Here is a 21,784-nt window from a genome sequence, read left to right as displayed (position 1 = left end):
ATACATGGCTTCTCCCTAAGTGTATGAGTGAAGTGAACTTCATTAATGCATGTGTGTAGAATCTGGCATTCAGTTTGAGACCGAGAAAGCATTGGCTGAAATACAGAATGAGACACCTTTATAGTCCAGAGGTGGTACTGGCTGCGATGTATGGTCTGGAAGCTTTGTAGTTTAAAAGAAATAGTATGCCTTGAGGAAAAAAATGTCACAGAAAACATTTCCATAAGCTCACCTTAAATAATTTTAACACCTAACCACCGACACGGGAGCTGGAATTCAGGAATGGAAATTCATAGGAAAAGATACCCAGAGCAGTTTGCGCAAAGCATTTTTAGAACACTACATGTGCAGAATGTATCCCCTCCAGCAATGCTGGTGATGGGGTATTTCCAGGACTGCTTCGTTACCACCTTTCAAGAAGGGAGTATTAAAATAAATATGAAGCTAGCTGGGACCCAAAGTTCTTTGTGTGTTCCTTCCACCAAAATGAAGGAAGCTATCAATAGAAAGTTGGCCCTTGCAGTACGAAGTTAGTGAACTGCAGCTCACTTGTTCTCTAGAAGTCCCACAATAGGGCAGTTTAGTTTAATAAAGGCCCTGGTACATGAGAGGTATTCATTTATGGCCTGATTCCAAGCCAGTGGAAGTCAATCAGAGGACTCTCATTGACTTCAGTGGCCTTTGGATCAGGTTCTTAATTCCCTGTGTTTGGAGAGAGAGCTCAGGTAAGATTTGAGCTAACATCAGCATGCACAGAAAATGTGTCTTCAGTGATTTTATCATGCAATGGCAATAAAAATAAGTGGCCTAACGATAAAATATAATTGGAATAGTTGGGGAAGAATGTCTTATCCTACAGTTCTGTAAGAAGAGGAAATGGCTACGTAAGATGCATTGGCTTCTCTTCTTTATTGGTTTGAATTTTTTTGTCCTAAAATACTCACTGACATTGGGATGGGGATGTTTTATCTAGTAGTCTCATGTTTAGCAAAGAGAGCTTTTTTTTAATATTAATGGATTTCAAAAGAAAAATTATATTTCTATGCTGAATCCTCAAAACCTGTCATCTTTTTTTACGAGAGCCCCAATTTTCTAAAATTAAGTGTACACTATTGCTGTGGTCCACTGGGCTTTAGGTTAAGTTTCCAGAACTCATTTCACTCCTGCTCACCTGGAAATGCTCTCTGTAAAGGTTAGAAGTGACCCCCATTACTCTGTCACTGCACTGAATTCTGAGAGCTTGTCTCCAAAGGCATCATGTTTGATTACCCTTGTATACAAATCCCAAGTGCCACGTCTCTGGGAAAGGCAAATAATGAGATGTTGGGAATGCATACATCACCTTTTCTGAGGTTACCTTTCACCCCAGGGATGTATTTTTTTTTTAAAGAAAAGAATGCAAACATTCCATAGCAAGGTATTACACAAGAACCTTTCCTTGTACTTCAAAAAAAAACTTTGTTCAGATCAGCATTTTCATATAAGTATTCTTCTATGGAGGGGTCACAGTGTAATAAAGTTTACATGAAGGGGGTACCTTTCAGGAGAATGTTCTCTTAGTTTATTTTATTTGCTGTGATAGGCAAAGGGTCATGAAATAAGGCAACTCCAGCATTGTCTGCACTAGCATATTCTGGCTAAGACTTTAAAATTTGTTTTGGGCACCTCATTTTTGGGGTGGCAAACTTGAGACACCTTGGAAAAAGCCTGATTTCCAGAGAGGGTGGGAGCTCGGCACTTTTTGATAATCAACACTTTGCGGTTTGATTTTCATAGATATTTCCCAAAAAATTGTAAAGGTGATGAGCACCCCTCACCTTCCATCAAGCTGAACTGGAAGATGTTGGGCTCAGGACTCCTGGGGAAACACTCAAGGCTCAGGAATTTAATGAATTGAAAAATGACTTGGTGTATTTGCTACCTAAAAGCAAGGTGCTGGTATTCCGAATACTGCTATTATATGATGTACTTTCATAAGCCTGCTCATTTTACATTCAGATCATCATTGTGTGTCCTTCTAATCTTCCAGGGACCCCTATCACACAATTGCAGCAATGGACCCAGAGAAATTAAATACTTTCCAAACAGTCAGAGAGATAACAGGTAACTCACCTCTGTGATCCTACATAATTTGGGCTCTTTCCTTATTTTGCATTTGCCATTTGTTTATATTTAAAGGATACATATTTTTTTTTACTAGCTATGCCACAAGTCCGATAAACATTTAATGCTTAACTTCTTCGGTATCAGTTGTTGCTTACAAGTACATACTCTTTGTTCTTATTAATGCAGAATGTCGTCGAACTCTGGGGTTCTCAATCTAGGGAATACAAACAGGTGTCAGTAGGTCAGGACCTTATTGCAGGAAGGAGATCCTGGTTAGATACATGCAAGATGGGAGGAGGACTTTGGGGCGCTCCTGATAGGGAAAAGGGGGTTGCTGTAAGGAAAAGGTTCTGAACCATTGCTCTGACTTAAATATAAATCTTTAAATCATTGCTGTGGGGGAGTTCAGTTTGTGACTCCTATTGGTTTGTGACACTTAATGGGAGTTGTATGGCTCGAACTCCATCTAGTGCTTCATGAACTTCCACCATGTTTGCTACAGTTTCAGCTCACAGAGCTGTGAAGTGAAATACCACAGCTATGAGTTCTCCACTGATTGCTGTTTCCAGTGCTTTATATATCGTTAAGGACAAGCAACAACCACATAGACAAGCTACCCCTACTATGGGATGGTTATCATGGGGAGGAGTTTAAGCTAGCTCTTGCCCTTTTTAAATGACCTTATATGACATGTCCCTAAATGCTTTACCACTCAAAAATCAGGGACAAATTGTGCCCTAACTTACATCCACTAAGTACATCCAGAAATTGTGCCCTAACTTATATCCCCAGTTGGTCAGCAGCATTACCAACGTGCAAGTGAGCTCTGAATCTCACCCTAACTAATGAAGTGTCTTAGGTAATATAGGCGTCAACTCAGAAAGGTACATAACTGCCAAACATTAAGCACCCAAATAGCCCCATTGAAGGTCACAGCTTTAAGTCCCATTGATGTCAGCAGGACTATTCACATGCTTTAAGTACCTTGTTACATGAGGCAGGAGGGGACTGTGTGATGCGTGGTCTTCCTGCTTTGCATGTGGTGCTAGGGAGAGCATCAGTGTGGCAATGATACGTATTTATGTCACTCCTCCCAATGCCAGTGATTCATATTTATGTCACTGTCGTCCTGGAGAATCATGATGTCACATGTGGCAGAGAGGAGACTGGGCTGCAATGCCTCAAATCCAAATTCTCAGAACTGTTTCAAAACTGGGATATTTTGTTAGATTTATCTATAGCAAAACAAACTCAACTAAAATGTGGGTTTTTCACACACATGTTCCTCGGTCATGCATATTTTGATTTTGTCTGCTGACTTTTGCTAGAAAAAGGCCGGGAAACCTAAGAAGTGTTGAATTTGCTCGTATGTTACAGGGCTTCTCCTGACTCCGGTCTCTGAGACTGGACTAGTTCTGAGTTTTCTAAAACAACATATTTACAAATCTTTGCTCTTCTGGAGGAGCCTATACTACAGTGGCTGACATTCAAAGACAGTATCCTGGATCATTCATTACCCACCTATTTCTGCTTCTCAGATCCATGCTATCCTTTTATCATTCTTTCATAATTGAGATACATCATAAAGCAGTTTCTGTGGTTGAGATGATGAGACACTTGCTAACATTTCTGACTTTATCTCCTTCAGGTTTCTTGAATATTCAGTCATGGCCGCAAAACATGACAGATTTCCGTGTGTTTTCTAACTTGGTTACTATAGGTGGAAGAGCCCTATATAGGTAAGATGTGCTTTTCTCTATTTATGTAATAATTTATACTGTGCTATCACCATTCAAAGGGTATCATATGCATAGCATAGAATGTAAAGTCCTCCATGAGGACCAACTGCATAATCACTTAGCATATTTCTCAATTACCAATGTATTCACTAACACTGGGTACATGGACTAACAACTTTAAGCTGTGCAAACACTATTGACCCTGTTAATTATGTTGCTTTAAAAATCATTGCGTCTAGGTTTCCTGCCACGGTAATCAACTCATGACCCTCTGAATTCCATTAATGATGGAATGTGCAGTGTGCACAGCCTTGCTATTCATGTTCCAAGTCTTTGACTCATGAAGCAATATCACTAGTTTTGAAGATTATGATTTCTGACAGATACCTTGTTTCATTGTAAGGAAGTATCACATTTGAATGTGTTGACTCAGATGCCATTTGCATCTCCTAGTACGCTCGTGATACCGTGCATATTGTTTCTTAAGAGGCAATAGAAGAGAAATACAGGGATGAGCACTGAGCTGCCTCTGCTACCATTACAGAATATGGCACCTGCAATAGTTTGCCAGTTCCACTTTTACAAGTGATGTTTTGATATGAAAGCTGATGTGGAGCGGTTGGTGTTGGAGGGAAGCAAATATAGTAAGAAATAATGGGGCAATGAAACAATATATCTATATGATATATACAGCAACCCCTGGCTCTGGGTTGAACAAAATGTAGTAAATCAGTCAAGGGAGTCGGCTGATATCATAAACAACAGCCCAAGCAGATTATGAATAGCAGGGAAACCTTGAGATTGCATTACAGCCCTGTATTCAGTTTTTGAAGTAGCGGTTTTCATTGAGAGCATCTGGAAAACAATTATAATCATTAAAATAAATGAATTAATCTAGCGAATACCCCGATTTCTGGCTTCACTAATTTTCAACTGTAAAATAATGTACATCATCCTCTCCATGTTGCACAGTGAACTCGTACTCTTTCTATGAGGAAGGGAGATAACCAGATACTTTGATACAAGAAAAAAACAAATCCTAGAAAGCGATCTGGAGGAATTGCCTTGAAAATAATCCTTTCTTCTCAGATTACTATAGCTGGCGTTAATGTGACTCGCGAGAGAGGATTTTCCTTCATGATGTGGGACTGCATCATTCTTTCATTTATAGCCTCTCCCAATATTACTGCCCCCTCTTTTTTTTTTTTTTTTTTAAGAAACCTTCCCTCTTTTCTGCAGTTCTCAGCATAGCACTTGAACTCAAAACAGCGAGAGTGGGTGAAATTGTATTTTGTGCCACAGAGGCGGGTAACAGCTGTAAGCCTCCAGTAATGGCTGAAGTGTGAGCATCACAGCTTATAGTATCAGACCCCTGATAGCACAGTGACGCTCCACTAGACAAGTCAGCAAAGCTGCTTTGTGGTCTCCTACACTCAGTTCTTCCACATGCTCATTCACTGCTTTACAGCCGTGGAACTAGACTGACCTGCTATGACTCTTTGAACCATGCTGTGTGTATATGGCATTGGAAGCACTTGAAACTAAACTCCCTTCTTGAGTTGTTCTTTATTAATACTCCTTTTAGGTAAGACACGCCATTGTCACTTCACGCATGGGATAAATCCCACATTCCAGGGCTATTCACTGCTTATGTTTGCTCCCCCAGTGGCCTTTCCTTACTCATCCTGAAGCAACAGGCAATTACCGCTCTACAGTTCCAGTCGCTGAAGCAGATCAGTGCTGGCAACATCTACATAACTGACAATACCAACCTGTGCTACTATCACACCATCAACTGGACCAGCCTCTTCAGCACGCCCAACCAAAAGACAGTGATCCACCACAATAGAAACCCTGAGAACTGCAGTAAGTACTTCTGCTCAATGCATACGTTTTGTTTGTGGTGGGTTTGCAGGTGTATACACGGAACGAATGTGAGACATACGGTGGGCCAGATTCCCAACTGGTATCACTCTGCATTCAGTGATGTCAATGGAGCAACATCAGTTTACACTAGCCGAGGATTTGGCCCGCTTGCCTCTGGTGAGATTTATAGGCAATTACGGTGCATCCGGGTCTGAGCAACTGAAAAACGAGAATGCTCACCACGTTTTGACTCTGGGACACTTTGAACTTCCCACTGTTAGAAACCCAGTCTCACAATTATAATCGCTAAAGTGGCGGTCCTCAAAAGGTGTTCGTTTGACAGCACTGAAAATTGTAGTCCAACCAAAGTGCCTCAGTCTTAGAGGGGTAACATCTAGGAATATTTGGATGAGTTAGTCTCTTTCACTCTCACTCCTTTCTGTCCTAGACCTCTCTGCTAAGGTTACCAATAGGGTGCTAATTAATGCTGATAGAGTGGCATGTTTGTTAGTAACTGGATTAAGACCACTTCACCTGTGTGACAGACAACATGATCATAGCTACACTGAAATTAGGCCACGGATGTGCATGAAGGCAGTCACATCATGGCATTCGTACAGTTCATTGTAAGCATCTGCTAGTGCACTAGCAAGAGATCAGATTCATAACATTACTTTAAGTCACATTCCCTGGATTTGAGCCTTGACCAGCCAAAAATGTTACACTTGTACTGTGAGCTCTCTTAGACTGTCTGACTGCGGTCCTCCTTTGTGTTTCCCTGGTCTCATGGCTCTCCCTTTGATTTCTAAGCTTGTGTGTGTGGCTTGAATGCTGAATAAGCCCAGTCCTGCGTGTAGAAAGCACACTTTTTTTGGCGCCACCATCTCATCAGTCTTCACATATCGTTAGAAACTGTGAACCAGAATCCTTGAGACCCACCATTATTTAGAGCAGCCTCGCAGCTGCTTTCAAATATGTCAACTGGAACAGCACCTAGCGGCTGGTCTAGCGGCTGAGGGTTATTGGAATGCACTGTGCTCCAGCTATACCCACTCCGATTATCCCAGCCATGGCTACCGCCGATCCTGGATCAATCCCTACTCTGTGGTGAGAGTTAGCATTATGCCAGCTATATCCTGCACAAGGGAATGCTCAGCTGCCCAATTATGATGGCTTCCTGGCGGCTTTGCCCCTGCCCGAGCTGGTGGGTGGGTGTGGGCGGGAAGGGGAGGAGAAGTGGCAAGGATCTGGCTGTTTGCTTGCAATCTAGATAGAGGCATGTGTTCAAAATAATTGTAGATGTTGTGACTGGCTGTTCTTGGGGGGGAGAGAACTTTTTGAGCCAACCACAACGCGGCACACTATGGTGCCTGAGTAAGAACAAGTTCTTGAGCTAGATGCAGAAATCACTGGGATGAAATATATGCCCTATGTTATGCAGGAGATCAGACCAGATCATCTTAATGGTTCCTTCTGGCCTTGAAATATATGAATCCATGGACCTTTTGGAGACAAGAAGCTTTCTCTTCTCTCTGCCACACAGAGCATTGCCATAAAGAGGGCTTTGAAAGAAAGGGTCATATTGTGTTAACCGCTGATTGGGTACAATAGGCTGGCTAGGATGCTGCTGAATACTTTCTTTTAAGGCAGCAGCCACCCTAGCTCCTGTCTTGCCACAAAATAAAAACTCAAGCAAGAAATAGATGAGCAGAAGAAAGCAGGGAGCCCCATACCTCATACAATAACAGTTCAACATTGCTTCAAGGTTGTTAGAGCTTGGAGACCATGTGTATGAAGACAATCGAAAATAAATGGTCTAGGGTGAACCAAGCCGCATATGTGAGCCAGGGTGCTTTTCACTTCATAGAACCGTTTCTCATTTGTTGCACAGGCTTTGATTGCTTGGAGGCTTAGGTTGAACACAGTATTAAATGGCTGGGGAGCTGGAAAGTACGCCCATATTAGCTGTCAGGAGTAGCTTTTCATCCTTTCATGTAATCTCAAAGTTTAGGAGGTTTTGAACTAGCAAAAGCTATCAGAACATGGAATTCCCTACCCTATCCAGAGATGGAAGCCTGCATCCATTGTCAGATTGTTTTATTGCAGTGTAGAGTCATGTCAGTGGATTTATATGGAAAATACAACCACCACCAGAAAATGTCAGACAAAAATACAATCATCACCCTTTTTTGGCCATAATAAAAAGTGTTTTTCAGCAGAAATAAATTAAATTTAGTGAAATTGTATATTAAAGGGACTGAATCACTGGGGATATTTCAGAAAATAATTGGCAGACGATGAAGACTTTAGGATCCTGGAGCTTCTCATGTGAGTAACTTGAGTGAAGTTACCCGCATATAGAAGTGTTTTCAGGAACAGGCTCCCAAACCACAATAATCAGTCTGAAGAACTAAGGAGGGTAGGAACAATAAGCCGATAGGCATTTGAGATATGCAAAGGATTAATGATTAATATACTAGATGATCCAGAGTGGTTTCTGAATGAGAAACTGAAAAAAGCAGTATCTCTCTTGTATACTTTTGCTCACGTATCAGCAAAATAAGGGACAAACAATTTAATCCTGTGTTAAGATATATGCAAACTTGAAAAAAAGATATGTATATTGCATTGAGATGTTAACACTACATTGTGTTGCTCCTTTTCTTTGTAATTTATATTAGTAGTATTACATTTTTTTTTCTTGTTATACTAACATCTTAGAGGCCACAACCAGGGCCGGCTCTAGGTTTTTTGCCGCCCCAAGCAAAAAAAATTTTGGCTGCCCCCCGGCCCAACCCGTGGCTCCTCGCCGCACCCCCCTGCTGCCCCAGCCCTGGGCTCTCACCCCCCCACCCGCACCCCCCCTGCCGCCCCAGCCCTGGGCTCCACCCTACCCCCCCACCATTGCCCCCCACACACACCTCCTTCCGCCGCAGCCCTGGGTCACTGGTAACTCGCTCCCGGGGCAGGTCTCTCAGCAGGATTTTTAGATGTGCACAGAACACAGACAGGATTGGTTCCCATAAGGTTACAGAACTGCAGGAAAGTGGAACAATTTTCAGCTTGTGTGATTGGAGGATATCTGGATGCATATTATAAGACTGTCCTACATAAATGAGGAAAAGTTGAGGTGCCTTTATTATTCTTTTGTTACACTTTTTCTTTCTATGGGGAATTTGCCAATGCAATATCACTCTCTTCCTGTTAAACAAACAAACAAACAAAAAAGCAATGGCTGTTGAAAATAGCAATTCCAGTCCTAATAACCACTGGGAAGCATTTCTTGCTCAATTGTATCCTACTTTTTCTACAGCAAGTTACAGTGGATCAGTATATTTGATTTGGGAGAAATGCAGTAACAGCTGCTCAAACTGAGCTTGAGCACTCCTGAATTTTGAGGTGTTCAAATCTGGAAGGCAGGTACTGGGGAGCGGGGAGAGGGGGGCTGTGGCTCCTCAGGGGAGCACGGCAGCATGTATGCAGCAGCGTGTCTGGCGCTGCACGAAGCCAGACACGCTGGTCTGAGTGGCACGGTAAGGGGGCTGGGGGATTGGAGAAGGGATAGGGGGTTCCATGGGGGCGGGGGGGGGGGTTGGATGGGACGGAGGTTCAGGGGGGGCAGTCAGGGGCAGGGAGAAGGGGGGATTAGATGGGTCGGGGGTTAGATGGGTCAGGGATTCGGGGTGGGGGGCAGTCAGGGGACAGGCAGCAGCATGGGAGTCCCAGGGGTTTGTTAGGGGACAGGTAGGGGGTGGTGTTCTAGGGGGAAAGTTGGGGGGGGTGTCTCAGGAGGGGGCAGTTGGGAACAAGGAGAAGGGAGGCTTAGATGGGGGTAGGGTCCTGGGAGGGGGCAATCAGGGGACAAGGACCAGTGGGGCTTAGATAGGGGGTATGGTCCTGGGGGGCAGTTGGAGCAGGGGTCCCGGGAGAGGCTGATCAGGGGACAAGGAGCAGGGAGGCTTAGATAGGGGGTGGGGTCCCGGGAGGGGGCAATCAGGGGACAAGGACCAGTGGGGCTTAGATGGGTGTGGGATCCTGGGGGCAGTTGGGGCAGGGGTCCCGGGAGGGGGTGATCAGGGGACAGGGAGCAGGGGGGTTGGATGGGTTGGGGTTTCTGTGGAAGGCAGTCGGAGGGAGTGGATGGTGGCTGGGTGGGGCTACCCTCCCTCCCCAGGAAGTGTCCTATTTTTTGAAAGTTAAAATATGGTATCCCTGCCCTTCCCAGTGCAGCTCTCCATTCATAGCAGGCTGCAGCATGAGGTCTCAGCTTCCTCACTCTCTCCCCCTCTTTCCTGTTGGTAGTGGCCAAGGGAATGCTGGGAAATGTAGTTCTTTCCCTGCTCCAGGGCTGGCTTTATAGGCAGGGAGCTAACCAAGGAACTACAGCTCCCAGGGCCCCCTGTTGGTTCTCAGCTCCCATGCTGGATCCCTGCCGCCCCTGCAAATTGGCTGCCCCAAGCACGTGCTTGCTTTGCTGGTGCCTAGAGCCGCCTCTGGCCACAAACATGTTAGGCGCTATTCAAACACAAAGAAAGAGCTAACAGTCTTAGGCCTTGATCCTGCAATTACTTATCTCTGTGCTTTAACTTAACTATTTTTACTAGTCCTGTTAACTCCAGTAAGAGTACTCACAGCAGTAAAGTTAAGCATGTCTGTAAGTGTTTGCAGTGTCAGGTAAGAAATAGGCAAGGCAACCAAAGGGTGGGAGGTGAAGTGATTTGCCCTCACAGTCGGTCGGTGGCGGAGTCAGAAATACAACAGAAGTCTTCTGAGTTCCAGTCGACTGCCCTATCCACAGGACCAATGGTGCCCCATAGAAACTTCCATAACATTAACCATTTCAATTAATATTGAAGAACGATTCTTTTTAATGGATGTTTGCATTTAAAAATCAGGTAGTGAACCATCTAAAATGTCAAGTATCAGAGGGGGAGCCGTGTTAGTCTGGTTCTGTAAAAAGTGACAAAGAGTCCTGTGGCTTATAGACTAACAGACGTATGGGAGCATAAGCTTTCATGGGTGAATATCCAGTTCGTCAGACGTCTGACGAAGTGAGTATTCACCCACGAAAGCTTATGCTCCCATACGTCTGTTAGTCTTAAAGGTGCCACAGCCATCTAAAATGTGATTGTCATGTACAAATGTTGGTTTCATAGGTACAAGTTAGAAGATATTTTGGGGAGAAAATGTGGCCTAAAAGACCAAGGTCCTATAACCTACCCTATTACATGTTGAAGATGAAATTATTGAAGTTATCCTAGTAGAATGACCAAATTTGAGGCATAAGTATGCAACTTAATGCAACAGAATCAGATTTGGAGAATAGTAGACAGGTCTTCTGAAAGGCTACCGAGACAGTGTTATAGTTTTGGAAAAGTTCCGAGTATAGCAATGCTACTTTAAGCAATGTGTTCTAAGATAACAGTGATGTTTGTGCATTTGTCAGTAGAGTTTGGTAGTGCATTCATTTTTTTGAATGATGAAACATGATGGAGATAAAGAGAATGGGCGTATGGATCTCTATCACTTTGAAAAACACTAGAGAATTATCCTGGGCAGGAAGTACATGTTAATCTCCCAGCATCGTCAGCATTGGCCCCTCATCACGTTTTTGCAGCTTCATAAAAACATGAAAGAGTTGGTGTTCACTTTGACAGTTTATAGGAATAAAGGCCTGAACACCTTTTACAGTGGTGGTTCCAAGTTCAGGTCAGTAAAGAATTTCTTCCGATTTGCAAAAGCGGCAGGTTGATTGAGCAAGCTTGATCTTTGCAATATTGTCAGGGATTTGAAAAGAGCATCTGCAGTTCGAAGAGGCTGAATAAGACGGCAGCTGATAAAATGCAGGGAAAGGTTTTGTCTGAGTTATTGGTTTAGTACTGTTCTACTGGTAACTGCATCACTGTTTTGGGGAAAACTTAGAAACCATTCAGCCTAATATTAAGCCCAAACGCTTGAGAGATCTAAAACTATCCTGGACAAAACACAAAGAAGTATCAGTCTTGAGCCTTGTAATTACACCGCACCTGAAGTGGGATTTGCTGCATTGAAGGGTGAATACCACTTAATAACACAGGGTTCCTTTAAAAGAGTCACTCCTTTCATATAGGACTAGACCAAGAGACAAATCCGGCATTAGTCCTCCTGGGGAATAGAAGAACTGTTCTAATATTTCCTTTCTATCTCATATGATTCTGTCATATTTTGTGCAGAGTGTACATCCAGGAGCAATAGAGCATTAGCTAGTGCTGACTAGCCAGTGCTCTGATGTTGCTTCCAGGTGATAATTTGCTGGAGACGATAGATGTGTGTGCAGAAATTTTGATTTATTTATTTAATTTATTTATTTGCTGCACATAGGATACACGTGGTGATGAGGGGCATATAACTACCTGGATTGACTGGTAGAAGGATACACAGCACCCTAGAAAAAATAGTGAATGTTCACAGCATTGATCCAGCATAAAATTTCTCTGTTTCTTCTATCAAAACAACTTTCTTTTTCAGTGAATATGGAAAAATTGTGAATTTCTCCACATTCATTCCTGAGCAAAATTTCATCTATTTGTCAGAAAAGTTTCATTTTCACTCTGCATTTTTTTTTACCCCTTTGGCTATGTACTTAAATCTCTTGTTTTTGTGGAAAAAAGCAAAAATTTCATAGCAAACATACATAGGAACAAATTTTACTTTTTTTGCACATAGGCAACTCCTGGGACATTTATGGCATCTTAGCTGAGATGAATTAATTGAATTTAACCCCATCCATTTCACATGATTGTGAAATGTTGAAAATACAATGGGAGGATCTCTTTTCATTGGCCCAGTGGTAAATCCAGAAAGTACATTTAAAAAAAACCACAGCACCCTAGATACTAAACTTGTTTGGGACTCAGGGTGGCAAATGGGCATCTTCCAGCTGGCAGCTGTGTTGTCATGTGTTTCAATAATTATCCAGCTCTAATAAAATGAATTCTGGAGTACTATCCTAAATGCAGTGCATGGGGCTCTCTTTGAATAGACTCTTTTCCTTTAATTGATAGTATAAATCCAGTATAAAATATAGTTTATGGTGTGCCTGCATCTTAATATTTTATGAAAATTCACTGTTAAAAGTGAAATACTATAAAGCTTTTTCTAGGGAATATAGTTTGGTAGTTAGGTTTACCATCTTATCACCCTAAAATAAAGGTCCTGCTGCCTTTTTCTAGCACTAGGCCCACTGGTTCTTAACATAATGCCAGCAGAGAGCATTAATTAAATATGAATTTAGAAAGATTGCTTTTGTGTAAAAAGTTGTTTAAAATCTTCCAGTTTTATGGGCTCATACAGTGTCCAATGAAACCTTTCTAGATAAACTGTTACTTGTTGTGAATCGTATCAATTTAGCAGCCAATTAAAAACTTGAATAAATTATTATACTATAATAAAGCCTGATTTGAAGTCAATTGATGAAATCAATAGAAGTCTGTCTACTGAATTCAGTGGGCTTTGGACCTTACCTGTGAAGAAATGATTGGTCTTTGGCTATGTACTTAAATAGTTAATTTTCATGTTTTCTTTCTATCCTGTGGAAACATACTGGGTTTGATACCTGTACCCTGTTCAAGCCCATTGAGAGGATATAAGCATATTTTCTGAAAATCTGAATTAAAATGAATTGCTGTCATAAGCAGTAACATCTTTTGAAAGCTAAATGTATTGTGTACTTTGACTGTATGGGAAAGAGAAGAGCATTTTAACATGCAGGAGGACCAAAACCCAAAAAGACCAGACTAGTGCATTTTTACAAGTTACCTCAAAATTTCAATCCTTCCCTCTCAAGTTTCAGTTCAGAGCACATTTTTATGGCTTAGTAATAAGCACCTGGAAATAATGATTTCTTACTGCCTGTCTTTTTTTCATGGGCTGTGGATACACCTATCTTGTTGAGATTCCAAGTGGGGTAATTACATTTTGCCTACCTAAAATTCCTCTGTAGTTTCAGTTTGATAAGACTCTCTCAATTTAATGTCCTGAGTCATTTCATTACATTGATACATGCTATTTAAACAGAAATTCCCATGTAAGAATATATATTAAAAAAACACATTCTAATCACTACACATTCAATTACAAAGAACAGTAAATCAGTAATAATTTCAATATAATGAAACCTAACTAATAGGCAAATGGGAAGTGCCCTTTTTGACTGTTTGCTTGTGCAAAGCTGAACTGAGAGTCTCAATCTTGGCATTAGAAAGCATTGGAAATTGGGGCAGTCCAAAGGAACTAAAATACGACAGCTGTTTTTTTAAATTGTTGAACAGGTGCTTAAATCAACCATGAAATTAATTAATTAATAAAATAGTCTGTAAAATATTTGCCTTTCCACAACTGAGACTTCGATTTCTTGTACTCTTAAATGCCAAAGCCAATTCTTCAGTCTTATTTACTTATGTCACCAAAGTGAGCAACTGTTGTAAAGTCTTGTTTTAAAAAGTGACAACAGCTTCCTTCAGTGAAGCAAGATGCTTACGCAATACTAAGTATTTCTTTAAAATATCCTTTTTTACGACCAGTTTCTGCAAATGATCTTCCCATTTATCAGATTTAGTCCTTTAATGTATATTCTGTTAATACATGTTTATTTAGCTAACCAAGACCCCAATCCTGTGCTTCACATTATGGCCTTTGACTTCAATGGGGCTACTCACAGGATGTAAAGTAACACCCATGCATAAGTCTTTGCAAGACTGAGAACTAAAGTAACATAAATTGACAAACCACTTCCACTTTTCTTCAGGTGCCTTCATTCCCAGAGAACAAACATCTTATTGAGGGTGATTCCTGTACATTGCTGGTTGAGTGGATAGCCAAATTATTGTTGTTCAATTGGGACACTAGATGAAAGACCCCTCTCTAAATGTTGTGGGTCATCATCAAATTTAGACATGGATAAGAGCTATTGAGTCATCCAATATCTTGAAAAAAGAACAGGAGTACTTGTGGCACCTTAGAGACTAACAAATACATTTGTTAGTCTCTAAGGTGCCACAAGTACTCCTGTTCTTTTTGCGGATACAGACTAACATGGCTGCTACTCTGAAACCAATATCTTGAATTATTATTATTATTTATTATTTTATTATTATGTTGACACAGCAACTTCTTTTAATAAAGTTTAATACTATGGGTACAGTCGAAGGAATCTGTATATATGTGTGGCTGAAATTTGATGGAGACAGGGCCAGCTCCAGGCACCAGCCTGGCAAGCAGGTGCTTGGGGCGGCCGCTCCAGAGAGGGGCGTCACATGCAGCTATTCGGTGGCAATTCGGTGAACGGTCCCTCACTCCAGCTTGGAGCGAAGGATCTCCCGCCGAATTGTCGCCGCAGATCGCGATTGTGGCTTTTTTTTTTTTTTTTTTGGCTGCTTGGGGCGCCCAAAACCCTGGAGCCGGCCCTGATGGAGATGATCAATCTACATGTTGTTTGATTAGTATGATTCACCTATAGCTTGGGGATGTGAGTGATATGTACTATGGTATAACTGGGTAAGGAGTAGGGTCAGGAAAAATTCAGATAAAAATACTTTGAAGAAGTACAGATTGGAGACAACAAGTAGCTATTTGAATTAAATCCGGGATGTGCTGATGTGAAGTCAGTGGAGCATAGTGCGTGTTTTGCGGGTTTGGCGGATTCTGTGCAAATGCTTTCAGAGTGCTCGGATTCTGCATTGTCCTTTGCACAAGCTCTGCTCACTTCTTCTCCTGGAGACCTATTTAAAACCAGAAAAAATCTAATGGTTCTCCTGCTGCCAAGAGTGATATTTTGTTATCCCGTTTAGTCCAATCTATCTAGCTGCCAGATAACCAATGTGATTTTCAGTATCTATGGACAACAGTACTGTATTGTACATGAAGCTCTTTGAGAAATACTATAGCTGAAATTTTTTTCCACATTCATGAATTCCCCCCCCCCTTAAAGTATGGTTAAAACAAGTCAATGCTTTGATGTCCTTTATTAAAAACATTGCTAACATACTCAGGGGTTACAAAGTAGCAGCCGTGTTAGTCTGTATCCACAAAAAGAACAGGAGTACTTGTGGCACCTTAGAGACTAACAAATTTATTTCAGCATAAGCTTTCGTGGGCTACAGCTCACTTCTTCAGATGCATAGAGTGGAACCTGTTGTATGGTATGCGGTTGCTGGTGAGTATTTGCTTAAGGTTGGGAGGCTGTCTGTAAGCGAGGACTGATCTGTCTCCCAAGATCTGTGAGAGTGAGGGATTATCTTTCAGGATAGGTTGTAGATCTTTGATGATGCGCTGGAGAGGTTTTAGTTGGGGGCTGAAGGTGACGGCTAGTGGCGTTCTGTTATTTTCTTTGCTGGACCTGTCCTGTAGTAGGTGGCTTCTGGGTACTCTTCTGGCTCTGCCAATCTGTTTTTTCACTTCAGCAGGTGGGTATTGTAGTTTTAAGAATGCTTGATAGAGATCTTGTAGGTGTTTATCTCTGTCTGAGGGATTGGAGCAAATGCAAACAGGTTCCACTCTATGCATCTGAAGAAGTGAGCTGTAGCCCACAAAAGCTTACGCTGAAATAAATTGGTTAGTCTCTAAGGTGCCACAAGTACTCCTGTTCTTTATACTCAGGGGTGTAATGGAATACGAGCTCTGTATAGTCACCAGTCCCTTCCATGATTGCTCAGTCCAAACCACAACATAGGGAGATCCTGTGTGGTGACAAACTTTGTTTTGTTTGAGCTGAAGAACTTGGGAAGGCTACCAGCAACCTCAGTGAGGAATCCCCCGTGTATATACTACAACTGAACTCTACCTCTTCTGTACCATTTGGGACGCAGATCATCCTGGATAATAGACCTGTCCTAGTTAATATTCTTTTCAGAACTCTCGCCAGTCTTGTAAATTATACGTTATAGTTCTGTTTATGATACAGATCATAAGAGATGATTTCCACTCCCAGGAGACTAAGCAACAGGTCAGGAAATTCTTGCAGCTGTTTTTCCCAGCTACTGGGAAAAGCAATCAGTGAGAGCAATAAAGCGGAGTAAATGAGCAAGAATTTAAACCTCCCCCTAGCTGGAACCCCTTCACTGAAAGCTGTTTGGAAAAGAAGCAGCAAGTTTGTAGTGTTTTCAGTCAATTAAGCTCATAAAACTTTGAGGCCTAATTGACTTTTTCCTTGCTTGTTCAATTAACTGAGTAATATTACTGTGGAACTTTTGTTTAACAAAAGAGACTGGGAAACCAGGCTCCTAATGAAAGATTACTCAACGGTTTATTTTCTATGTAAATAGAGGATTTTTTTTTCTTCCTTTAACACAGTTTGTTTCTTTGTCAAACTTTCAGAAGCTCCGGGCAGAGCGCTGTTTCCGGTCAGGTTTAGACATAGTCACTGGCAGAGAAAAGAACTGTGGGCCTGATTCTCGTTTACATTTAAGGCCCCGTTACCTATTCTGGCCATGTTAAAGGAGCTGTAAAGTGGACATGCATGTCATTTACACTAACTTACTACTACTGCCCCTCAAAGGGCTGCAGCATTACTCCCCCTGTGTGGCCAACCATCTCCTCTGGCTCGTGTGTAGCTGTGGCAGACCAACTGCTTTGCCTGCTCTCCAGTTCTCGATGCTCCCTTTAGGGTGGTGGGTGCTCCTCGGGGAGTAGCCAAGGGGAGGACTCCCTATGTTGAGTTCTGGGACTGCAATTCAACTCGGGCATTATATAGGCCACATATGGGTGAGTGGAGGCTCCCTGGTCCCAGCTTTCTCCCCCTTATGCTTGGCCCAGAGTAAGAGCTATGCAGTGTCTGTTCCTATATTAACTAGGATCTCCCCCCTACCACCTTGTGTTATGCATGAGGAGGTGACTGCCAGAGTGCTGCTGTCTTCATTAGTGTTACCTTAAAGCATGTTTGCAGCTTAAGTAGGTCGATGGCACAATCACCAGTTGTGGGTCTGGGCGGGCTGTTCTGTTCCTCCTAATCTATCTATCTAGATTGGTCATGGTCTTGGTCTTGTTATTGGTCTTGGTCAGTTGACAGGAGCACCATAAATCTCCACATATTTCCTCTCTAGCACATGGACAGTCTGGTTGACATGACATGGAATTACTCAGTGATAGCTAGTCCGCATCTCATATTTTCAGTGCTGTTCTCAACAGTGGAGAGTTGCCATAAATCAGCAAATGGGAATCAGTATCATGCCAACTCACAGCCCAAGCCCACGCCTCAGTAAAAAAACAGTGGATCAATTTTTCACCCTTGGGAATCCAGCAATGAAGTGCTGATGGTGTTTTTGCCAAGATATCAATAGTAGTGGCTTAGGGAATCTGGCATCTCTAGCCTCGGAGCTGTCATGGTTTGTGTCCAGGCCTCCACTCTGACACTGAAACACGAACCAAATGTCTAAGGATGTTTGTAACAGGAAGCATCGTGTTGTCTACAATACATGCGACATTTGCTAGTGTCTGGCGATTCAGTGCCTAAAACACAAAGGGCTAGTGTAAATCCATCAACTTTGGAGGAGATTATTAAGAGGCAAACTGAATGAAATATCAAAAACTGCTTGGGGATATTAGAAAAATAAGTTTAGAGAGTTGTTTGAGCACCAAGTGACATAATATAGGTTTACGGATAGAATGCTGTTGAATCTGCTGAATCTGCTCTCACACTAGCTTTACATCAGTCTGGCTCTTTTGACTTCAAAAGCATTTATCCTATAGGCAATAGTGTAACTGAGAAGTGAATCAGGGCCATTAATTGAGGTGAAATAGGCTTTCAGCCAAGAATGTTCAAACAAAAATTGCATAGCCATCTGGAATTATTATTAACTTTAATAGTTGTCTTTGTGCTTGGGTGTAGCTGACTGATGCTCTGAGGAACAGAAGGAACTATGTACCTGAGCATACTCTCTGAAAGAAATGCTATTTAGTTGTTTTTTTTTAGCATGTGGATGTTTTTACTCTTTTCTAGCCTAAAAAGTTTAAAGGAAGTTGCCAAACTATTCCAGACATGATGAATCTGTGGCCTGTTCTTGGTCCTAGATGTCTGTAGCGCAACAGTGAATCTCCTGCCTTTTGAAGCTGTTTGTACACGTGGGCTGGAGGACACCAACTCACTGATTAGTTCTCCACACAGTCCCTGGAAGGAGATTAAAGTGAAATACCATAAGCCTCTCTCAGCATTGAAGCCCACAAAAACATTTTGTGTGGAAAAAGAAATAATTTAAATGAAGAACTTCTGCCAAGGAACTTTAAGCCAAGGAACTAGGATAGCATGCAATTGCAAGAACAAAGGGAAGGTACAAGATGATTCTCAGAGCTGCAGTCCTTGCGTATGTCATTGGCTTTTCAGAAAACTTGTTTGTCTTCTTGCCTGAGGCCAGCAAAGAAAAATCTATGAAAATGCAGCATGTTTTGCAACATGTGATTGCACATTTTCCCGCCTAAGAAGTGCTGCATAGACCTTTCAAGGTCCCTTCCAATTCTAGGAGATAGGATATCTCCATTAATTATTATTATTATTATTATTATAAATACAGTGGGCAGTAAGCTGGCTGATGATGGAGGAGGGACCAGACAAGCAAAGCAGATGACAGGGATGCATCCTGTCTTTGCAACGTGAATATCATCTGTCACAGTATGATAAAAGACTACATAACAAATAGAAGAGGACATAAGCCAGGAACGCCTCACAGATCAAAACGATGTGTTCGGCAAACATTGTGCCAACATTGAACATTGCAGCACAATGAAAAATAGGTGATTAGCTGGTGTTAAAGAGGGAATCGATATATGCAGCAATGCACTTTACTATACAGTGAGCTGCTATGACAGATATTCAACGAGTGTTTAATGAGGCACATGGAGGCGCTCTGCCTTGTGGCATGAAGATGGAACAAATTCTTCCACACCCAAGAGAAACTAAATATGGAACATTGTGCCATACAGTGAAGAATAATCAGGGAAAAACAAAATGCTGGGGGGAAGAGGCAGGGTGATTTTAGAGGGCTTTGTACTCATCAGCTGATGAACCTCAATATGCAGTTCAGCAGTTTGGTACTGTCCATTACAATCTTCCTTAACAACACTGTTGCAACCCTGACAGTGGCGATAAGAGCACCATCTGTTGTCTTGAAAGGGAAATGTGGCATTCTTTAATCACCTCCACACACTGCCACCTATCATCCACTTGTGGAAGTGCAAGAAAATACACACCCATAGGCTATGTCCATAGTAACTTGCACAGGTTTGCACAACCACCAGACTAGTGTTTGCATTCTGTATGGGGAATTATTTCAATTTTGCTATCACCACTGTGTGAATCTGTGTATATAGATGTCGGTGTTATTCTGTACCTATAATATGTGTATGTTTTTGATTGGACGTGTCATTTTTTTACTGTCTGTTTTTTATGGCATTTAGTAAAACTCTACCAAGAAATAAACAACATATTTTGTCATTTATCACTTCTTTTACTTTTATCAAATCATGGGTCTTACTACTTGCTAATTGTGACAGAACATTTAAAAGAGAGCTCTTTGCTTTTTAATTTGCACAGTCTATCACATGGCACCAATTGACATAAAAAAACACACATCTGGGAGAATGATAGCCTCCTCTGTCTAGGGGTGACCAGATGTCCCGATTTTATAGGGACAGTCCCGATTTTGGGGTCTTTTTCTTACATAGGCTCCTATTACCTCCCACCCCCTGTCCCGATTTTTCACACTTGAAGTCTGGTCATCTTACCTCCGTCAGGTATCAGGGGCTGGTCTAATCAGTATAAACTGAGCCGGCATGGAATGGCTGAGAGCCTGCGTTCTCTCTGCAGTACTGATTTGCTGCTTGCTCCAACACTTCTCACCACTCCCTTCCTTTGTCTTTCTGTCTGACTCCTCCTCTCCTAACATAACTCCACAGAAAGGGTTTAAATAACAAAAGAAAAAGAACAAAGGCTCCACACTAATATGCTCCTTGCTGTCTTCACATTGGTCAGTCTGCCTGTATGTTAATCCCCTGTCCCTATCCTTTGTCTTCTCTGCTTAGACTGTAAGCTCTTTGGGGCTGGGGCTGTCTCTTATTTCACGACTGGAGCCCTGTTTTCAGTTGGTCCCTGGGAGCTACCATAGTACACATGATAAACAATAATGAAATGGCCAAAACTGCTTGCACTGCTCTGAGCTCGGTCAGGTCTAATTAAGTTATTTCATTGCTGTTTTCAGAACATACGTTCTGTGATGGATTTCTTGTAACACACCACAGGGATTTCATTTTGGATAAAGGCCCCTGAAAAATAAATTCCTGTTGACCCCCAAGTCAAGCAAGCATTTCTTAGAAGAGTCCAGCATTGGCTGAGCCCCATACTAATAGAAGTCAATCCTACTTGACTTGAAATTGAGTTAGGCAAACATTGAATGCTTCTGCAAATCCCAGCCTAAAGGCTTTATAGGAGAGGACATATCACCCCTCCCCTCCTATGCTTGTAATCCCCCCAAATCGACAGGGCCCGTCAATGTAACTGTTCTGCTAAATCTCCCCCTGCTGGCAAATACCCATGAGGATTCATCAGCAAGAAATGGGAAAGGGGAAAATATTTACAATGGGTGTCTAGGAAGTTAAGGGCTGATCACTCCAGTCTTTCTGCTTCCCATGCATGGGCTGTGCTGTGGAGACCACTCTCCTTGCTCTGAGGCAGGGAGGGGAAGAGGCCGTTCTGTGGGTAGTAGCTTCTTTGTGTCCAGATGCTGGGAGAAGGATTTGCCTTCTGGTGTGTTAGAAAGTAATACTCGCAATCTAATAGCTAATGACACTAAAAATATCTTCGTTCCTCTCTCTGTTTTCAGCTGCAGAGGGAAAGGTGTGTAACAACTTGTGCTCAAGTGACGGCTGTTGGGGGCCAGGGCCAGACCAGTGTCTGTCCTGCAAACGCTTCAGCAGAGGAAGGACCTGTATAGAGTCTTGTAACCTTTATGATGGGTAAGACATCACACTTGCTTGTTTGTTCCCCAAAGAGTATTGATTATGTTGACAGTTCAGGAATCACAGGAACAGATTCTGATGTCCTTACATTG

General features: G+C 42.1%; 1 protein-coding gene across 9 annotated transcripts in view; it reads left to right on the top strand.

The window, feature by feature from the left end:
- ERBB4 (erb-b2 receptor tyrosine kinase 4) overlaps positions 1–21,784 on the top strand; it is a 986,993-nt gene that overhangs the window by 737,828 nt on the left and 227,381 nt on the right. For all 9 annotated transcript variants that reach the window (XM_005279678.5, XM_005279676.4, XM_005279680.5 and 6 more), the window contains 4 exons: positions 2,030–2,103; positions 3,755–3,845; positions 5,512–5,711; positions 21,557–21,689. In XM_005279678.5, coding sequence (XP_005279735.2) covers positions 2,030–2,103; positions 3,755–3,845; positions 5,512–5,711; positions 21,557–21,689 — 498 coding nt within the window. The remainder of the gene's footprint in view (positions 1–2,029; positions 2,104–3,754; positions 3,846–5,511; positions 5,712–21,556; positions 21,690–21,784) is intronic.

Source organism: Chrysemys picta, chromosome 11 (genome assembly GCF_011386835.1).
Source record: "Chrysemys picta bellii isolate R12L10 chromosome 11, ASM1138683v2, whole genome shotgun sequence".
In the NCBI taxonomy this organism is placed as follows: Eukaryota; Metazoa; Chordata; order Testudines; family Emydidae; genus Chrysemys; species Chrysemys picta.
This window is presented reverse-complemented; position numbering and strand designations above follow the sequence as displayed.